The 20009-nt window shown below is 34.3% G+C and overlaps 3 protein-coding genes across 3 annotated transcripts; all 3 read left to right on the top strand.

Moving 5' to 3' along the window:
- The first annotated feature begins 417 nt into the window (after window positions 1–417).
- On the top strand, window positions 418–2716 carry LOC117434868 (interferon a3-like). Its single transcript, XM_034917642.2, has 5 exons — window positions 418–555; window positions 908–982; window positions 1419–1571; window positions 2170–2265; window positions 2600–2716. Exons 1-5 carry the CDS (start codon window positions 418–420, stop codon window positions 2714–2716), a joined length of 579 nt encoding a protein of 192 aa, XP_034773533.2.
- Window positions 2717–7886: 5170 nt separating this feature from the next.
- Window positions 7887–9010, top strand: LOC117969717 (interferon alpha-1-like). The gene is made up of 5 exons (XM_059002762.1): window positions 7887–8021; window positions 8110–8193; window positions 8400–8549; window positions 8660–8764; window positions 8915–9010. The coding sequence occupies exons 1-5, from the start codon at window positions 7887–7889 to the stop codon at window positions 9008–9010; spliced, it is 570 nt and encodes a 189-aa protein (XP_058858745.1).
- Window positions 9011–14457: 5447 nt separating this feature from the next.
- On the top strand, window positions 14458–16781 carry LOC117964173 (interferon a3-like). Its single transcript, XM_034906803.2, has 5 exons — window positions 14458–14595; window positions 14973–15047; window positions 15484–15636; window positions 16235–16330; window positions 16665–16781. Exons 1-5 carry the CDS (start codon window positions 14458–14460, stop codon window positions 16779–16781), a joined length of 579 nt encoding a protein of 192 aa, XP_034762694.2.
- Window positions 16782–20009: the final 3228 nt, after the last annotated feature.

Genomic DNA, 20009 nt, shown 5'->3' with positions numbered 1-20009 from the left:
TTCAGCTAATTAAAGCAAATGGGAACGCAGGAAATCACGATAAAAGTCCGTCTTAACTTTAACAGAAAGTGCAGGCTAAAGTGAAAGCAAACATAGATCCATAGAGAATACATTTGAAAAAAATATATATTATGTTTTAATAGAATACTAACATAAGGTAGCTGCACTTTCTACACTTTCTAATGTCTTCGTTTGAAAATAGCAAACAAAACTATGTGCAGAGGAATACCCGGCTGTGGGGAAACTCCTTACAGTTTTCGCTTTCCGACTTACCTGCGTCGCCAGGTGTATATATACTCACCTGTACAGCATGGCACTCAGCACACCGCCTGGAAATCCTTCGAGACACGAGACTAGAACAGCTTACCGCTCACAATTTTATACCGCAAACTTCGAATACAAGTTGCAAGACTCACAATGGGCCGAAATATGTTCACATTCTGCTTTGTACTGTCGCTATTATGCGGCTGCTGCTCATCGCTAGGATGCAAATGGATCAAGGACGACCTGTACAAACTCACCAGCAAAGAAACCATGAACCTGCTGAAACACATGGTAAGATAATCTTCAGCTGTACTTAGAACACTAGTATAGAATGAACGAGCGATGTTTCAAAGTATTAAACCTAATAGGAAAAGTGGATGTATGTATTCTCGGGTAGGGCCTATTACACGTGTTCATGAAGGGAGTATGGCGTGAGCATTGTTTCAGAATCTATTGCAATGCAACTTTTCAGTTAAATATTGATTCTTTAGGACAAATAAATGCATAATAATAATAATAATAATAATAATAATAATAATAATAATAATAATAATAATAATAATAATACATGATTTTCTTCTTAATAATTTGTGCAGTAATTTCATTTGCTGGATTTTGACATTTTCTTTTCTTTTCCTTTCAGGGCAAGGAGTTTGTTAAAGAAAGAGCACACATGCATATCCCACCTAAAGCTTACAAAATGCACAAACATATGAAGGTAAACCTGCCTGTTTTTTTTATATTTTTTATTCATCACTTAAATAACATTATTTGGTATTTAATTACAGTTTTCCTGCACTGTTATTCGAATTGTTTTTTTGTTTTGTTTGTTTGTTTTTTGGTATGTGTGTTTATATACAGTGGTAGCAACATTAGGCCACATTGTAACTAAAGGAGTTCCATTTATAATAAATGTAGTTTCTGTAATATAGTTATACTGCATTTACACCTGTAGTTAAATAGCACCTCCAAAATATGTTTCATTAATGGCAAGCACGATTTCTAGAATTTATTTGCATACAATTTTCTAGTTTTATATTTTTATGTTTTCCTTTTTCTATTTTCCTTAAAAAAACGTTTTTATTCTTCAACTGAACTTCAAGGGTTTAAGCTTTAGAATGCTGTAACTGATTCATTCATGTATTTGTTTACAGTTGGGAGACAATGTGTTTGAGGTTTATGAAGCATTTCTTAACATCAGCAAGATTTTCAATTTAAATCAAGACTCGGTGACAACATGGAACAGGACTGCGCTGGATATCTTCAGGAACAACCTCTACCGACAGACTAAAGAACTCAAGTCTTGTGTACGTTATTCATTATTAATCAATCCTTTTTCATGAAGCAAATAATTCAATAAATCTTACCTGTTGTGCATATTCATTCACTATATAGTTATTGTATGTGCAGTTTTTAAAGGCATGCAGAGCAAAAGTGTATTTCAATTTTTAAAAAATGACAATGTTAATTTATTGAAAGCTTGGTTTGCCTGCCTTACATTCAGGTAGTCTTGCACATTCTAGTTCATTTAACCTGCAGAGAGTTAAATTGACTCCAGCCGTCCAATGCCTTCTATCTTAACCAATTAGCTGCTTCTCTTAATGACTGACCCGTTCTGCAGTCAGTTACATGTTTTAACCACAAATTCATGGGGAATGCAAGCAACCTGGAAGTTTGCCATAACCTACTGTAGTATGTACCTGAACAAAATGTAAATGAAAATACATGTTTGCTTTAAAATGTGATTCTTTTAAAAATGCACATGTGAGACCTATATAGAACTACATTAGTTGTATTTTTGTCTATAAATAGATACCAAACCGTTTTTAGAACCAACACACTGGGGTAAAGCCTTTATGTACAGGTATATTGATTGATTGATTTTTTATTTTATTTTTTACACAGATGCAGGAGATGAAATACTCCGACAACAGACGATCTTCTGAAATCAAGACACTGGAATCATATTTTAAAAAGTTAGAACATTTTTTGGAAAACAAGGTATGGTAATTCCTGTTGCTATTGCCATTGTAGCTCCAGAATATGACAAGATAAAATGTCTTTCCCTTTTTTAATTTTATGCAAATTGTACACATTCTTTTTTAAGGATGCCCAATATTCCCTTTCTTTGGTGTTTTTAACATGTTTATAATGCTTGTTACTGTGATTTCTGTGTTGCAATCATGGGAGAGCCTTGCAATCATGTGACCCAAGGCAGTTCCAAAGGCTTCTGGGAGAGGGAGTCCATCACTCCATAATAACCACTGAAAAATAAGGATATCGGTCCCAATTTGTTGACTGAACTAACTGAAATAACTCTTTCTTTTGGTTTTAGAATTACTCTGCTCGTGCCTGGGAGGTTATCAGAATACAAGTTCAAGACAATTTGGAAAGGATGGATCGATTCACTGCTCATATTAGAACACACATGATTGATAATTCCAATGTTTAATATTTCCTTTTTGTTTTGGGAGAGATTTATAAAGTGTTATCCATTATGGATATTTCTGTAAATATATATAACAAAGTATTTATTTATTGAATTATTTATTTCACTTTTTTATTTAAATTAATTGTATTTAATGTTTACGTGTTCATATTTATTTATTGTTAAAATATATGATGTATTGAAGTTACGGCACCATTTATGAACAAGTGTTATTATGTAGGTGTTGCTTCCTTAATTTATCTATTTATAAACATTTATTTATATATTTATATGTTTTTTATTTAATGGTTGTAATTGTCTAAGCATTTTGTATGTTATTTATTGATATGTATTTATTCAAATAAAATGTAAAAAAAATGTATTGTTTTAGTCATGATGCTTAAATCTTTTTTGTCATTTTTATTATTGTTAAAATATGAAGATTGATCTGAGTAGCTACATCCTCCTCATGAATAGCTGTTATGGTTTTCTTTAGTTGGTTTTCTTTTCAGAGACGATGTATGTTCAATTAGAAGGTCAAACATGCATTAACAATTAGGTGCTGTTTTGCATAGCATCTGCTGAATATGCCTAATACATTGCAATGTCTTCAAATTGAATAGGAAGATAGCACTAATGAGGGGAATGATATGCACATGGAATCTAGTAAACCGTGTTGACTATAAGGTGCACCTTAAATCGCGTGCTTAGTAACACGGATAGAAAGCTGGTGTTGTGAGCTGAGACCAGTTTTATAAAAAGCATTTTCAGAAGAGAGGAAGAAGAAAGGGGACTGGTCCATACACCACACAATTACTTTTTTTTATCTATAGCCTTCATATAAAAAAGAATTGTCATTATAGCAGTTTTCTTAATTTACATTAAAAACACACACAGAGACACATTTTAATGGTTATGGACCAAAGCAATACTATCTCTTTCGCAAGCTCCGCGTATCAACCAAATCTAATAGACCCAGCTGGCAGATACGAAATAGGAAACAACTGGAGTAATGCAAGATAAAGATATAGAAGCTTTACCGTCTCTGTGTCCCTCATATGTAATTTAACTAATCTGTAACACTAATAATAATAAAGCAGGTGTTATGAGCCTGTGCTTGTCTTATAAAAGCTGCCTTTCAGCACGTTTTTTCTCTCTCATCATGGAGGCACTCCATGCTAACAGAGAAAAGCAGCATTAATAACGTCTACAAAAAAGTGTTAGCTTGTCTGAGGTTTATTAGGGATCAAAACGGTGATTATATTATATTAGCCTGGGTTATTTAAGGTAACAATACGCTCCCTTCGAAAAAGTAGGGAACTGTTTTATTATTGCTGAGTTGCCATCCACTCCAGCAGGTGGCGATGATCTCAGAAGCCCGAGTAGACCATCTTTCTTTATGACTCATCTCCTTCACCTAGTCTGCGTTATATGAACAACTACACATATAAATGCATAAGTTAATGAAGTTAAATGATTACTTTCAATTGTTGGTCGTACAATAAAACAATATCAGTTACCGGTGCTTGGATTTGTTCTTTTATTTCTCTGTTACTAGTGAGTCTGAATACTAAGTTTCATTCATTGTGTTGAGTTTGAAAATTAGTCGGACTGACGAACTCAAATAAAAGCTGTAAACCGTATTCATTCTCCTGCGTCGTTTTGAGAACTTGTATAATAATTTATAGCACAAAACAGACCTCGAAACCACTCAGGGATGCTACATATATATTTGACATTGTTTTTGTTTTCCAACATAAGACGGCCAAATAAATGAAGTTTAACATAGCACTAGCTTGTACTTTAAAACATGTTATGCTTATTTAAGCAAATTAGAAAAACAGTCAGGATAACAAGCTGCACTGTTTTTTAAAACCTTTAAATCCGTTAACCTGTTCTGCAGTCCTACAGTACCTACACCAATTTCAAACACCATTTCCATCACTTCACACCAATTTAAATCACTTATTAACACTGACTATTAAGCTTCTAAACATGCACTTACTATGGTATTTATAATCAAGGGGCATTCAACGTATTTCATAAGGTATGTTTGCAAAAAAAATGACTGCACTCTTACCTTAAACTTTTGAATATCTATATGAGGCTCAGGATTGGCGGGAAGAATGGACTTTAAACCAGCCAAGCATTGTCTCCTCGAATGACATTGAAATGCAACTAAATCCTGTATTTTGGACCTTGGTGATACTGCAACGGGACTGTCACAGCCTTGTTTACCTGTGTATCCAAAAACTGTCTTTGGTAAGCAAAACCATTCATTTTCATCAGAATATTAAAATACGTTATCCTATTTAGAGTACAGTATGCAGGCAGATGCGGTTTTCTGCTTTCCTTGCAGACACTTTTTCAGAAGTTTAAAAGATGCCGCTTTCACTGAAAATGGAGTGAAGGACTGGATAAATCTAAAGAAAAAACTTCAGAAACATTCCAGCTGCCCTAGCGGTCTGGCGGTTGCGCAGTAGAAAAACGAGAAATATGTTTATTGGACCTGTTTTGCGTGCTTGTAGGAAGAAAAAAAAGATCTTCTCTCACACATATCTTTTGTGTAGGTCAGAACAATTTCTTGCGAGTGTTTGTGCAATTTATTTTGGGGAGGCTTAGCCTCCCCAAGCCTCTTATAGGGGGAGACTGGGGTTGGTTGTCACTCATTTTACTCTTTATTATTTTCCTCAATCTGGTGATATACTGCGAGGTTCTGTTCCTCGTTATATTGAAGAATAACTTTATTCCAAATATGATATTTAGACGGTTGAAAATGCGCCGGTCAACTGTGACAACCTGCCCATACTGGAGTTGGTTGTCAAAAAAAGTAGGTTCTTGGTTTTACAGTAGAGAGTAAAGCAACTTTTTTTTTTAAATAACATAAAGTTTATACTGTGTACAATGACAGAAAAAGTTGTATTTTTACTATAGACCTATATATTTGAAATGTTGACCCATGCTACAAAATAATACCACGCCTCTGCAGAACCGGAGGACAAACATTAAATAACTTAAATAAGCATTATATGGTGAAATATCCCACATGCTGGTGTAAAAAAAGTAGAAAGAAAAAATATAAGACTTCTTCCTATAGGATTTACATGTGACAACCAACCCCAAAAACTATGTGGCAACCTGCCCCAACCCGACTTCACATGACAATTTAATTCTCTCAGTACTACTGGGAGAACCTACTGGTTTTGTTTTTACACCAAAAGATAGCCAGTATCTGGTTCTATTAGCATGGCCATCAGTTCAAACAAACTCCAATACTACTAAGAGTTATAACATAAATAACAAGATATACATTTTTACTTTGGGTATGAAAAAAATGAAATTTGTGCTAACCTTTATGTTAGATGGAATTGACCTCAAATTACAAGATGGTTGAGTTCCAGACAATAGAACACACATTTCAGCGTTAGTGTCACCTGCCTGCACCATCCATCTAGTGTCATAGTTATAAGCACTGAGACAACCAACCCCTGTGACAACCAACTCCGGTCTCCCCTACCCGCCGCAAATATGCTTGTAGAACGAAGATAATTAAAACGTGCAGAGATACTGAAATCTATTTTGAAAGCAATTTTAATCGACGTTGCTAATCCTTTCTCCAAACCAGTATAAAAAGAACATTTAAATTACGACAATATTAAAAAAAAACAACAAAAAAAAACATAAGGGCACTTATAATTTGTTGCAAAATACTATCCCTCAATAAGTTAACCAGAGTCACACACAATTCTAATTTTATAGAAATAAATTACTCGCACTTTTAGTTACAAAACAAAAGTTTCGTGAAATCGCAAGTGAACGGGAAAAGGGGTTTCTGTTTGTTCATTAGGACTTTCAGCAGTGAGTTCTCTGGTATTTCGGGTTTTCTTCTTGAAAGGGGAATTATTGGTTAAAACGGAAGAACGGCTGTCTGTTGTGCTGAACTTTCACAGGATACAAGAAATCACAAAATAACACCTGCGCGGTAGCCTACCCAGAGTACCTGAACGGCAAGAAGTAGCTTCATAGGCCTAATAGAAAGAGTAATCCCACGGTTACAACCGGCTATCATTAAGATGTCATTAGCAAAAGCATCCTCGCAGGGACATGTACAATCCACTAAGTAAGCATCTATCATCATTAACAATATTGGGATAAGTATAAAACCAAAGTATCCCTTCTGGCACATTAAAACGAGCTCTCACCTCACACACAAAATTAAATCTAGAAGCACTGCTTCATAAGTATTGTACTAATTTGTGCTAATGGCCATATATTCCACAGTAGCCTATATCTCCCTAAATAATAATAGTTATGTATTGATCCACCTCGTTGACGTGTTTTTAATCCACACATAATATACTGAGAATACAACAAAGTGTCAAAAGTGTTATGCTCTGCGTATCTGATTTAAAATTACATAACTCCATACATAATAATAATAATAACTCCGTTTATACAGTGGACCTCGGAACTGCTGCTCCTGAAATTGCGCACCACCTGAATAGACAGCAAGCACGATTATAATAGACAGTTGTTGTTGTTTGTTTGTTTGTTTTTTTGTTAAATGTTTACACATCTGCCAGTTATTTTTTAAATTCTGTAAAATCACTGACACTACTACAATAATAATAATAATAATAATAATAATAATAATAATAATAATATAATAGATTATGGATTACGGTTACACTGCTGCATTTTCTGTAATTGTACAGATGTTTTAACGTGTACTTTGGCGTTTTATGAGTGTGAAATTACAGAAATGAACTAATAAAAAAACAGTAAAGTAATAAAAATAAAATAATCATTATTATGTCTTGTATAAGTATTCTAGAAAGCGTATTCCTCAGTGCGAGTATACCACATAAAGCAGAAGCGAGAAAAACAACGGTTAGATTTTCCCTAGAAGAAAAATCTATTAAAAGCAAAACTCGTGTTCGCTCACGTTTTCAACTGATGAAAACGATTCTTTCGGTTATTAAATTAACCTTAACCTTTCCTTTATAAAGGCTGACAGAATGGGTGCAAGCAACATATTTCGGTGGACGTTTTCTTTGCATCAACCACATCAGTTAAGGTATGTCTATTGGGTAAACGTGTAAAACTATGTGTATGCTATGACTGCTTTTATAAACTATTTTGAACTAACGAGTATTTTGATTTTATTATAGGGCCGATTTAAACTCGTTTCACAATGGCACAGCAGCATTTCTGGACGTTTTGTCTCGTTCTGACTTTTGTCCCTCAAATTCTTTCTCTGGAATGCAAATGGATGGATTTTCATTTCAGACATAAGAATGAACTAAGTACTGGGTTTCTGAAAGACATGGTAAAGTCTCTTTTTTACATATTGTCCACATATGTAATATATATATCGATGACATATATTATTTTAATGCTGTTAATGTTGTTTACAGGGTGGCAAATTACCGCTGAAATGTCTTACCGAACAGATAAACCTGCAGTTTCCTCAGAACGCCTATAATTCAGAAGATTCATCGGTAGGTCTAAGTCATTTTATTTACTTTATATATAGAACAAGTAAACACTCTAGTTTATTATCATCAATAATAATAATAATAATAATAATAATAATAATAATAATAATAATAATAATAATAATAATAATAATAATAATAATAATTAGCCTGTGCTGTTAATTTAATGTTTGGGTTTTTTTGTTTGTTTTTGTTTTTTAATATATCAGACTGAGACAACTGTATTGATTGCATATAACGTTCTGAACCACGTCTTCAACCTTTTTGACGAAACTCTTACACCTGTGTCTTGGGACCTCTCAAAGCTGCATTACTTCAAAAATATCCTATTCCGTCAGACAGGCAAGCTTGAGGAATGCGTAAGTAACACTTTCGATAGGTTACCGATACAGAATATATGTAGTTAAGCACAAATGCCGGTTTGTACTGCATAGAACAACCTTGATTCACTTTTTTTTTCCTGATTTAGATGGAAGGTCAAACAGCTTTCGCTGGGGATCTGCACTCTTTTGCCGACCGCAGCGAGCTTCTGAAGACGTACTTTGAAAAGATGGAAAATGTTTTAAAGGACAAGGTAGAGTTAAGCGTTTTTATATGTGTAAAAGTATACGGTGATAAAGAATAATGTATGAGCCGCTACTGTGACACAATGGTAATGTGAACTATAATACATGGCGTTATTCACGTAATGTAATATGTGATCATGTGTAATATGTTATTCCAGAACCACAGTGTCTGCGCCTGGGAAATCGTAAGGATGCAAGTTATTCGTAACTTGGAGCAGTTACATATGATGCTTGACAGAGCTGGGAATCCTTAAGAAAACAGAAGCATCGAACATGAGAAACCTCGCTTGCGCCTTCCCAAAAATAATCAATGTATGGAATAATCACACTTTTACTGTGTGATGATCAGTACTAACACAATTGTTATAATTCATAGCCTGTTTCTTTGTTATAGTGGACATTTTCTCGCATTATTTAATTATTTATTTATTTATTTATTTATTTATTAACCTTGACTGTCAGGATACGTATTGTCATTTAGTTATTTAGAACAACCTGTTTTACTTGGTTTGATATTTATTTATTTATTTATTTATTTATTTATTTATTTATTTTAATGCGATCAAAAAAATAAAGTATGATTTAATCATTCAATGGGAGAAAACTTTTTTGTTTGTAAAGATCTATCTAAAATGTTTCTGGTTTAACATTCATAAATGTTTTTATAAAGAACAGTAGATTTAGTGTTAACGGTTCTTTACAGCAATGCTTACTGGGATCCATATACCACAGAAGCCAAACAAATCTTCTTGTCTGGTCTATGGCTAGTACATTAGCTTGACAGACATTATTTTGGGAGTGTGCTTAACTGTGCAACTATTTTTAGACTTTCTTTTATATGTTTGTAGTCAATGGAACACTAAACCAACTGTCTTGTTTTTTTTTACATTTCGTAACATTAAAATCTGTACAAATGCTCAAGCATAAGTTTCACAAAATCGGATAAGGGTCCAAATATTATTTTTACTTTGTTTATTTAGCAGACGCCTTTATCCAAGGCGACTTACAGAGACTAGGGTGTGTGAACTATGCATCAGCTGCAGACTCACTTACAATTACATCTCACCCGAAAGACGGAGCACAAGGAGGTTAAGTGACTTGCTCTACACTGTAAAATCTAATTAGTTGCCTTTACTTGAAAAAATCATGCAAACTCATTGCCTTGAAACAATCAAGTGACGGAACTCAGTAGGCTCAAGGTAATATTACTTCAGATGATAAGTTTGAATAACTTTCCTATTCTGATTACACCACACTTACTCATTAAAGTAAAGTCTACTAAAAAACACAAGTTCTGTTAACTAGCTTCTGACTCACTCTGTTAGTAATGATAACTCAAAACCATAAGCTCCATTAACTAGCCTCTGTCGAGTAAAAAGACTCCACTTTCTTCAGTTCTACTCACTTCACCATTTAAAGTTCTACTCACTCCATCATTTGTCATAATAACTTGATCAAACCATGCAAACTCATTGCCTTGAAATAACTGAGTGCATACTACTTGTAAAATTTAATTACCAGTACTACATAATACTGCCATTCCTACACAAGTAATTATTAGACATTGATTTACCTCTAAAATAAAGCATATCGTAAAACATTCAATATCAAACACTTGAAATTAAAACAGAGTTCCTGCAGGGAATCAAGAAAGAGATAGATTTGGTTTGATAACATTTAACAGCATATTTATTTTGCAAAGTTACATGTCCTTTGAATATTGAATAAGCAGGAAAAAAACCACATTCAATGTTAATCAACAGATCATGAGTCGCCAAGTATTTCTATTTTCAAGCCTGCAAAGTAACAAATGAACTGATGGATTAGCACAAAAAAAACACCAGGTTTCAAATCTTTTTGTAATGCTATTCACGCACAGTAAGTTATCTATTACTTGTTTGAAGGAGTAATGCCAAAATATGATCATAGAAACTACAAATAAAGTGCTATTGATATATGGAAAGATAAGTGCCACTAAGCAATTTAAGTACTAAATTGAAAAGGTAACTTGGTTCCTTCTCCTTTCAAATACAGTGGATTGCAACTGAAAAATAAAACAAAAAAAAAGAGACAGGTGTATTTAACCTGAAATCATGTGAAACACCTTAATTGCACACAGGTGGACTCCATTCAACTAATGATGTGACTTCTAGTGACAATTGGTTGCACCAGAGCTTATTTAGGTGTGTCATAGCAAAGGGGGTGAATATTTATGCAATCAATTATTCTCTGTTTTATATTTGTAATTAATTTAGAACAATTTGTAGATTTTATTTTTCAGTTTGACATTATGGACTTATTTGTGTTGATCGATGGCAAAAACTCCTAATTAAATCCAATTTAATTCCATGTTGTAACACAATAAAATGTAGAAAAGTCCAAGGGGGGTGAATATTTATGCAATCCACTGTATGGGTTTAACCTCCTCAATATGGAGGTAAAGTGCCTGGTCTCTAAGATAATCTATATACAACAAGAAAACACATTTAGTAGAAACAGTAGAAAAAAGAAACATGTATTGGCACTAAAATAATGTCAGGTTTCAAACCTTTTTGTAACGCTTAGCGAACAGGTTAACCATGCTTGTCACTTTCGTGCCATTTTTCTTCTCAAAACAGGCTCTTTGAAAAGTGTGGAACTAATCCACTGCAGCAAGTAAAGTGCTGCTGGAAACTTTGCAAATGAAGAACTGGAAAAGTATCAACTTTTCCAGTTCTTCATTTTCATTATCAACTTTTTGAGCACACTTTCGCTCAAAAAGCGACGGATGGTGCGATCAGAAACTGACGGACCTTCACCTTGGAGTTCAGCTTGTATTTCTTTGGCAGTTATCCTTGGTTCTTTTTCTACCATTCGCACTATCCTTCTGTTCAATCTGGGGTCGATTTTCCACTAGCGGCCGCGCCCAGGGAGATTGGCTACGATTCCATGGACCTTAAACTTCTTAATAATATTTGCAACTGTTGTCACAGGAACATGAAGCTGCTTGGAGATGGTCTTGTAGCCTTTACCTTTACCATGCTTGTCTATTATTTTCTTTCTGTTCTCCTCAGACAACTCTCTCCTTTGCTTTCTCTGGTCCATGTTCAGTGTGGTGCACACAATGATACCAAACAGCACAGTGACTACTTTTCTCCATTTAAATAGGCTGAATGACTGATTACAAGATTGGAGACATGTGTGATACTAATTAAAGAAACTAATTAGTTTGAAATATCACTATAATCCAATTATTTATTATCTTTTCTAAGGGGTACCAACAAATGTGTCCAGGCCATTTTAGAATATCTTTGTAGAATAAGCAATAATTCATCTCTTTTCACAGCTTCTTTGCTTTATTCTATGACATACCAAAGGCATGCAAGTATACATGATAAAATAGCTTTTAATTTCATCACTTTTCAGGAGGAATGAAGCATTATTTCAATGAACTGTAAGGGTACCAACAAATTTGAGCACGTCTGTAGGTGTTGGGTTGAATAGCATCTGCTGAATATGCCTAATACATTGCAATGTCTTCAAATGATATGGGAAGATAGCACTAATGAGGGGAATGATATGCACATGGAATCTAGTAAACCGTGTTGACTATAAGGTGCACCTTAAATCGCGTGCTTAGTAACACGGATAGAAAGCAGGTGTATCTTTATAGCAGATGCCTAAACTCAAATGCCTAATTGGGGAATGACCACACCTGTGATTGTTGGCAGGACAGAATTAACCCCATCTCTGCAAAACTTACCTGTGCTTACACTGTACTACTGTCATGGCTTCCAGTAGACTTTTGCGATGTCATTTTGTAGTTTCTTTGATTACATGATATTAAAAATGAGCAATTCCCATATTTGAATAAAAATGCCTTTCTATTATATCCGGTTAATGCACACAAAAACACCTTTATCCCAGGAAGCAGGTCTGGGGTGAACATTTTAGAACAGATCTGCATTGATTTTTTTTTTTTTTTATGTAACTGATATTGTTTTATTGTACGACCAACACTTGAAAGTGATCATTTAACTTCATTAACTTTTGCATTTATTTATGTAGTTATTCATGTATTAATGTATTTAATACATCTAAAAAATGGAAGTATAAATCTCTTTTGCGAGTTTGCATTTCCATAAGCTCCTCAAATCCATTTTCAAAACGACGTATATAGTGCGCTGTATATACTGTGGCCTGCCTGCCTGGAGTTTATACTATGAAAGCGAATCTGGGAGGAGTTTGAACTTTGCACGACGGGATCCACATGGAATACTTTCATTTTCTAGATGCTACCTCCTAGTCATAAATCAATAGGCCTGTGCTAGCTAATTGGTGAAGACGGTGTAAACTATTACTAGGTATGCAATACAATTGTTCCTCGAAAAACACAGTGAAGCTAGTTTTAGTTTTAAATTGTAGGCAACCTACAATACACACCTGGGTGTTTATTTTTAATTGGTTCTCACAACATCTTATTGACACTATATATTCCAACGTTTATCACTGCACATCTTCATTTATATCATGTGTGGCAGAGTCCATGACATTCTTGTAACCCCCCAACCCCCTAAAACGCACTACCACCTAATAGGCAACAAAACATCTACCCCGAGGCGAGGTGAAATATATGATTCGATTATATAATATACAAGTCTCTTATGTACCCCAAAGTTGTATTTTTAAAATTTCTACAAATAAAAGTTGAAACAACTCGGAGTTAGATAGTGAAAGCGCACTGGCTCCAACACACTTCCGATTTCCAAAAACACTCATGGAACAGGCTACGTCAGAGACCAGAAGAGCGGTTGACAGGAGTACATGTAGCTACTCATCTTCCGTTTTCATGTTGCTTTTTTAAATCACTGGACCATTGCGGAATTCCTTTCAAGGCTTTATCGGAGTTATTTATTTTTTGTTTTATTTTTTTTCTTTTACTTTATAAGTACATTCAATTTTATTTGACAGATAGACGAAATGAAAGAATAAGCGCGAGGGGGGTTCATAACGCGTTCTGTCCATTTTTTTAGCTGTGCCGATGCAGCGTTTGTCAGTGGATTTCAACGCGTATTATTTGACGTTACTTTGCTGTTGTTATTTGTTTGTATGTATGCGTGTGGTTTGTGTACTTTATTTTGACATGGCGGTGTTAACGAGTTCAACAAATGTTGCCAAAGAAAGAAAGAAAGAAAGAAAGAAAGAAAGAAAGAAAGAAAGAAAGAAAGAAAGAAAGAAAGAACGACATGTTACTGTTCAGTATTAATGGGAAACCTGTATAAATTATACAAAAAGGGCTTTTGATTTCAGCTAATTAAAGCAAATGGGAACGCAGGAAATCACGATAAAAGTCCGTCTTAACTTTAACAGAAAGTGCAGGCTAAAGTGAAAGCAAACATAGATCCATAGAGAATACATTTGAAAAAAATATATATTATGTTTTAATAGAATACTAACATAAGGTAGCTGCACTTTCTACACTTTCTAATGTCTTCGTTTGAAAATAGCAAACAAAACTATGTGCAGAGGAATACCCGGCTGTGGGGAAACTCCTTACAGTTTTCGCTTTCCGACTTACCTGCGTCGCCAGGTGTATATATACTCACCTGTACAGCATGGCACTCAGCACACCGCCTGGAAATCCTTCGAGACACGAGACTAGAACAGCTTACCGCTCACAATTTTATACCGCAAACTTCGAATACAAGTTGCAAGACTCACAATGGGCCGAAATATGTTCACATTCTGCTTTGTACTGTCGCTATTATGCGGCTGCTGCTCATCGCTAGGATGCAAATGGATCAAGGACGACCTGTACAAACCCACCAGCAAAGAAACCATGAACCTGCTGAAACACATGGTAAGATAACCTTCAGCTGTACTTAGAACACTAGTATAGAATGAACGAGCGATGTTTAAAAGTATTAAACCTAATAGGAATGGTGGATGTATGTATTCTCGGGTAGAGCCTATTACACGTGTTCATGAAGGGAGTATGGCGTGAGCAATGTTTCAGAATCTATTGATGCAGCTTTTCAGTTAAATATTGATTCTTTAGGACAAATAAATGCATAATAATAATAATAATAATAATAATAATAATAATAATAATAATAATAATAATAATAATAATAATAATAATAATAATAATAATAATAATACATGATTTTCTTCTTAATAATTTGTGCAGTAATTTCATTTGGTGGATTTTGACATTTTCTTTTCTTTTCCTTTCAGGGCAAGGAGTTTGTTAAAGAAAGAGCACACATGCATATCCCACCTAAAGCTTACAAAATGCACAAACATATGAAGGTAAACCTGCCTGTTTTTTTATATTTTTTATTCATCACTTAAATAACATTATTTGGTATTTAATTACAGTTTTCCTGCACTGTTATTCGAATTGTTTTTTTTTTTTTTTTTTTTTTTTTTGGTATGTGTGTTTATATACAGTGGTAGCAACATTAGGCCACATTGTAACTAAAGAAGTTCCATTTATAATAAATGTAGTTTCTGTAACATAGTTATACTGCATTTACACCTGTAGTTAAATAGCACCTCCAAAACATGTTTCATTAATGGCAAGCACGATTTCTAGAATTTATTTGCATACAATTTTCTAGTTTTATATTTTTATGTTTTCCTTTTTCTATTTTCCTTAAAAAAACGTTTTTATTCTTCAACTGAACTTCAAGAGTTTAAGCTTTACAGAATGCTGTAACTGATTTGTTCATGTATTTGTTTACAGTTGGGAGACAATGTGTTTGAGGTTTATGAAGCATTTCTTAACATCAGCAAGATTTTCAATTTAAATCAAGACTCGGTGACAACATGGAACAGGACTGCGCTGGATATCTTCAGGAACAACCTCTACCGACAGACTAAAGAACTCAAGTCTTGTGTACGTTATTCATTATTAATCAATCCTTTTTCATGAAGCAAATAATTCAATAAATCTTACCTGTTGTGCACATTCATTCACTATATAGTTATTGTATGTGCAGTTTTTAAAGGCATGCAGAGCAAAAGTGTATTTCAATTTTTAAAAAAGGACAATTTTAATTTAATGAAAGCTTGGTTTGCCTGCCTTACATTCAGGTAGTCTTGCACATTCTAGTTCATTTAACCTGCAGAGAGTTAAATTGACTCCAGCCGTCCAATGCCTTCTATCTTAACCAATTAGCTGCTTCTCTTAATGACTGACCCGTTCTGCAGTCAGTTACATGTTTTAACCAGAAATTCATGGGGAATGCAAGCAACCTGGAAGTTTGCCATAACCTACTGTAGTATGTACCTGAAAAAAATGTAAATGAAAATACATGTTTGCTTTAAAATGTGATTCTTTTAAAAATGCACATGTGAGACCTATATAGAACTACATTAGTTGTATTTTTGTCTATAAATAGATACCAAACCGTTTTTAGAACCAACACACTGGGGTAAAGCCTTTATGTACAGGTATATTGATTGATTGATTTTTTATTTTATTTTTTACACAGATGCAGGAGATGAACTACTACTACAACAGACGATCTTCTGAAATCAAGACACTGGAATCATATTTTAAAAAGTTAGAACATTTTTTGGAAAACAAGGTATGGTAATTCCTGTTGCTATTGCCATTGTAGCTCCAGGATATGACAAGATAAAATGTCTTTCCCTTTTTTAATTTTATGCAAATTGTACACATTCTTTTTTAAGGATGCCCAATATTCCCTTTCTTTGGTGTTTTTAACATGTTTATAATGCTTGTTACTGTGATTTCTGTGTTGCAATCATGGGAGAGCCTTGCAATCATGTGACCCAAGGCAGTTCCAAAGGCTTCTGGGAGAGGGAGTCCATCACTCCATAATAACCACTGAAAAATAAGGATATCGGTCCCAATTTGTTGACTGAACTAACTGAAATAACTCTTTCTTTTGGTTTTAGAATTACTCTGCTCGTGCCTGGGAGGTTATCAGAATACAAGTTCAAGACAATTTGGAAAGGATGGATCGATTCACTGCTCATATTAGAACACACATGATGGATAATTCCAACGTTTAATATTTCCTTTTTGTTTTGGGAGAGATTTATAAAGTGTTATGCATTATGGATATTTCTGTAAATATAGATAACAAAGGATTTATTTATTGAATTATTTATTTAACTTTTTTATTTAAATTAATTGTATTTAATGTTTACGTGTTCATATTTATTTATTGTTAAAATATATGATGTATTGAAGTTACGGCACCATTTATGAACAAGTGTTATTATGTAGGTGTTGATTCCTTAATTTATCTATTTATAAACATTTATTTATATATTTATATGTTTTTTATTTAATGGTTGTAATTGTCTAAGCATTTTGTATGTTATTTATTGATATGTATTTATTCAAATAAATTGTAAAAAAAATGTATTGTTTTAGTCATGATGCTTAAATCTTTTTTGTCATTTTTATTATTGTTAAAATATGAAGATTGATCTGAGTAGCTACATCCTGCTCATGAATAGCTGTTATGGTTTGCTTTAGTTGGTTTACTTTTCAGAGACGATGTATGTTCAATTAGAAGGTCACACATGCATTAAAAATTAGGTGCTGGGTTGAATAGCATCTGCTGAATATGCCTAATACATTGCAATGTCTTCAAATTGAATAGGAAGATAGCACTAATGAGGGGAATGATATGCACATGGAATCTAGTAAACCGTGTTGACTATAAGGTGCACCTTAAATCGCGTGCTTAGTAACACGGATGGAAAGCTGGTGTTGTGAGCTGAGACCAGTTTTATAAAAAGCATTTTCAGAAGAGAGGAAGAAGAAAGGGGACTGGTCAATACACCACACAATTACTTTTTTTATCTATAGCTTTCATATAAAAAAGAATTGTCATTATAGCAGTTTTCTTAATTTACATTAAAAACACACACAGAGACACATTTTAATGGTTATGGACCAAAGCAATACTATCAATTTCGCAAGCTCCGCGTATCAACCAAATCTAATAGACCCAGCTGGCAGATACGAAATAGGAAACAACTGGAGTAATGCAAGATAAAGATATAGAAGCTTTAGCGTCTCTGTGTCCCTCATATGTAATTTAACTAATCTGTAACAATAATAATAATAAAGCAGGTGTTATGAGCCTGTGCTTGTCTTATAAAAGCTGCCTTTCAGCACGTTTTTTCTCTCTCATCATGGAGGCACTCCATGCTAACAGAGAAAAGCAGCATTTTCAAAAGAGAGGATTAATTCTAAATGTGATGACATTTTTAGAAAGCCAGCGTGGGGCGGGAGGGGAGAGGAGAGCGTTGGTTTGTGTAGGTTATCATTGAAATGAGATGGGATTTAAAAAAAAAAAGAATATCATTGAACGTGTTTTAATAACGTCTACAAAAAAGTGTTAGCTTGTCTGAGGTTTATTAGGGATCAAAACGGTGATTATATTATATTAGCCTGGGTTATTTAAGGTAACAATACGCTCCCTTCGAAAAAGTAGGGAACTGTTTTATTATTGCTGAGTTGCCATCCACTCCAGCAGGTGGCGATGATCTCAGAAGCCCGAGTAGACCATCTTTCTTTATGACTCATCTCCTTCACCTAGTCTGCGTTATATGAACAACTACACATATAAATGCATACGTTAATGAAGTTAAATGATTACTTTCAATTGTTGGTCGTACAATAAAACAATATCAGTTACCGGTGCTTGGATTTGTTCTTTTATTTCTCTGTTACTAGTGAGTCTGAATACTAGGTTTTATTCATTGTGTTGAGTTTGAAAATTAGTCGGACTGACGAACTCAAATAAAAGCTGTAAACCGTATTCATTCTCCTGCGTCGTTTTGAGAACTTGTATAATAATTTATAGCACAAAACAGACCTCGAAACCACTCAGGGATGCTACATATATATTTGACATTGTTTTTGTTTTCCAACATAAGACGGCCAAATAAACGAAGTTTAACATAGCACTAGCTTGTACTTTAAAACATGTTATGCTTATTTAAGCAAATTAGAAAAACAGTCAGGATAACAAGCTGCACTGTTTTTTAAAACCTTTAAATCTGTTAACCTGTTCTGCAGTCCTACAGTACCTACACTAATTTCAAACACCATCTCCATCACTTCACACCAATTTAAATCACTTATTAACACTGACTATTAAGCTTCTAAACATGCACTTACTATGGTATTTATAATCAAGGGGCATTCAACGTATTTCATAAGGTATATTTGCAAAAAAAAATGACTGCACTCTTACCTTAAACTTTTGAATATCTATATGAGGCTCAGATTGGCGGGAAGAATGGACTTTAAACCAGCCAAGCATTGTCTCCTCGAATGACATTGAAATGCAACTAAATCCTGTATTTTGGACCTTGGTGATACTGCAACGGGACTGTCACCGCCTTGTTTACCTGTGTATCCAAAAACTGTCTTTGGTAAGCAAAACCATTAATTTTCATCAGAATATTAAAATACGTTATCCTATTTAGAGTACAGTATGCAGGCAGATGCGGTTTTCTGCTTTACTTGCAGACACTTTTTCAGAAGTTCAAAAGATGCCGCTTTCACTGAAAATGGAGTGAAGGACTGGATAAATCTAAAGAAAAAACTTCAGAAACATTCATAATCTGGCACCACAAACAGTGTTCTGAAAAGTGGCATTTGTTCGAACAGTCGAAGGAAGTATGTTCTGACAGTAGCGTCACAGTTACCAAATTCTCACAAAACGTGGGTGCGTGAAAACAGACAGTAGGTTATGCTACGACAATATCAGATTCGGATCAAGCTGTTTCTATAGATAACAGCAATTCGAATAAATGCAGAACTTGTGAAGAGGATGTTCCAGACAAGGGAATGAGCGAAAAGGATTCAGTTTTCGTCGGCTGCCTTCTGCAGCGGTATGGGGGGCTCAGATCGGCGGGGAAAAAAAGTACGTTAAACTAGCCAGACATTGTCTCCTCCAATGACATTGAAATGCAGCTAAATCCAGCATCTCTACTACAGTGTTGATTTTGATATCCCAGCTGCGCTAGCGGTCTGGCGATTGCGCAGTAGAAAAACGAGAAATATGTTTGTTGGACCTGTTTTGCGTGCTTGTGGGAAGAAAAAAAGATCTTCTCTCACACATATCTTTTGTGTAGGTCAGAACAATTTCTTGCGAAGGTTTGGGCAATTTATTTTGGGGAGGATCTTATAGGGGGAGACTGGGGTTGGTTATTTTCCTCAATCTGGTGACATACTGCGAGGTTCTATTCCTCGTTATATTGAAGAATAACTTT

The sequence above is a fragment of the Acipenser ruthenus genome, chromosome 28 (genome assembly GCF_902713425.1).
Source record: "Acipenser ruthenus chromosome 28, fAciRut3.2 maternal haplotype, whole genome shotgun sequence".
Taxonomy (NCBI): Eukaryota; Metazoa; Chordata; class Actinopteri; order Acipenseriformes; family Acipenseridae; genus Acipenser; species Acipenser ruthenus.
The sequence above is the reverse complement of the archived record's forward strand: the minus strand, read 5'-3'. Positions and strand labels throughout refer to the sequence as shown.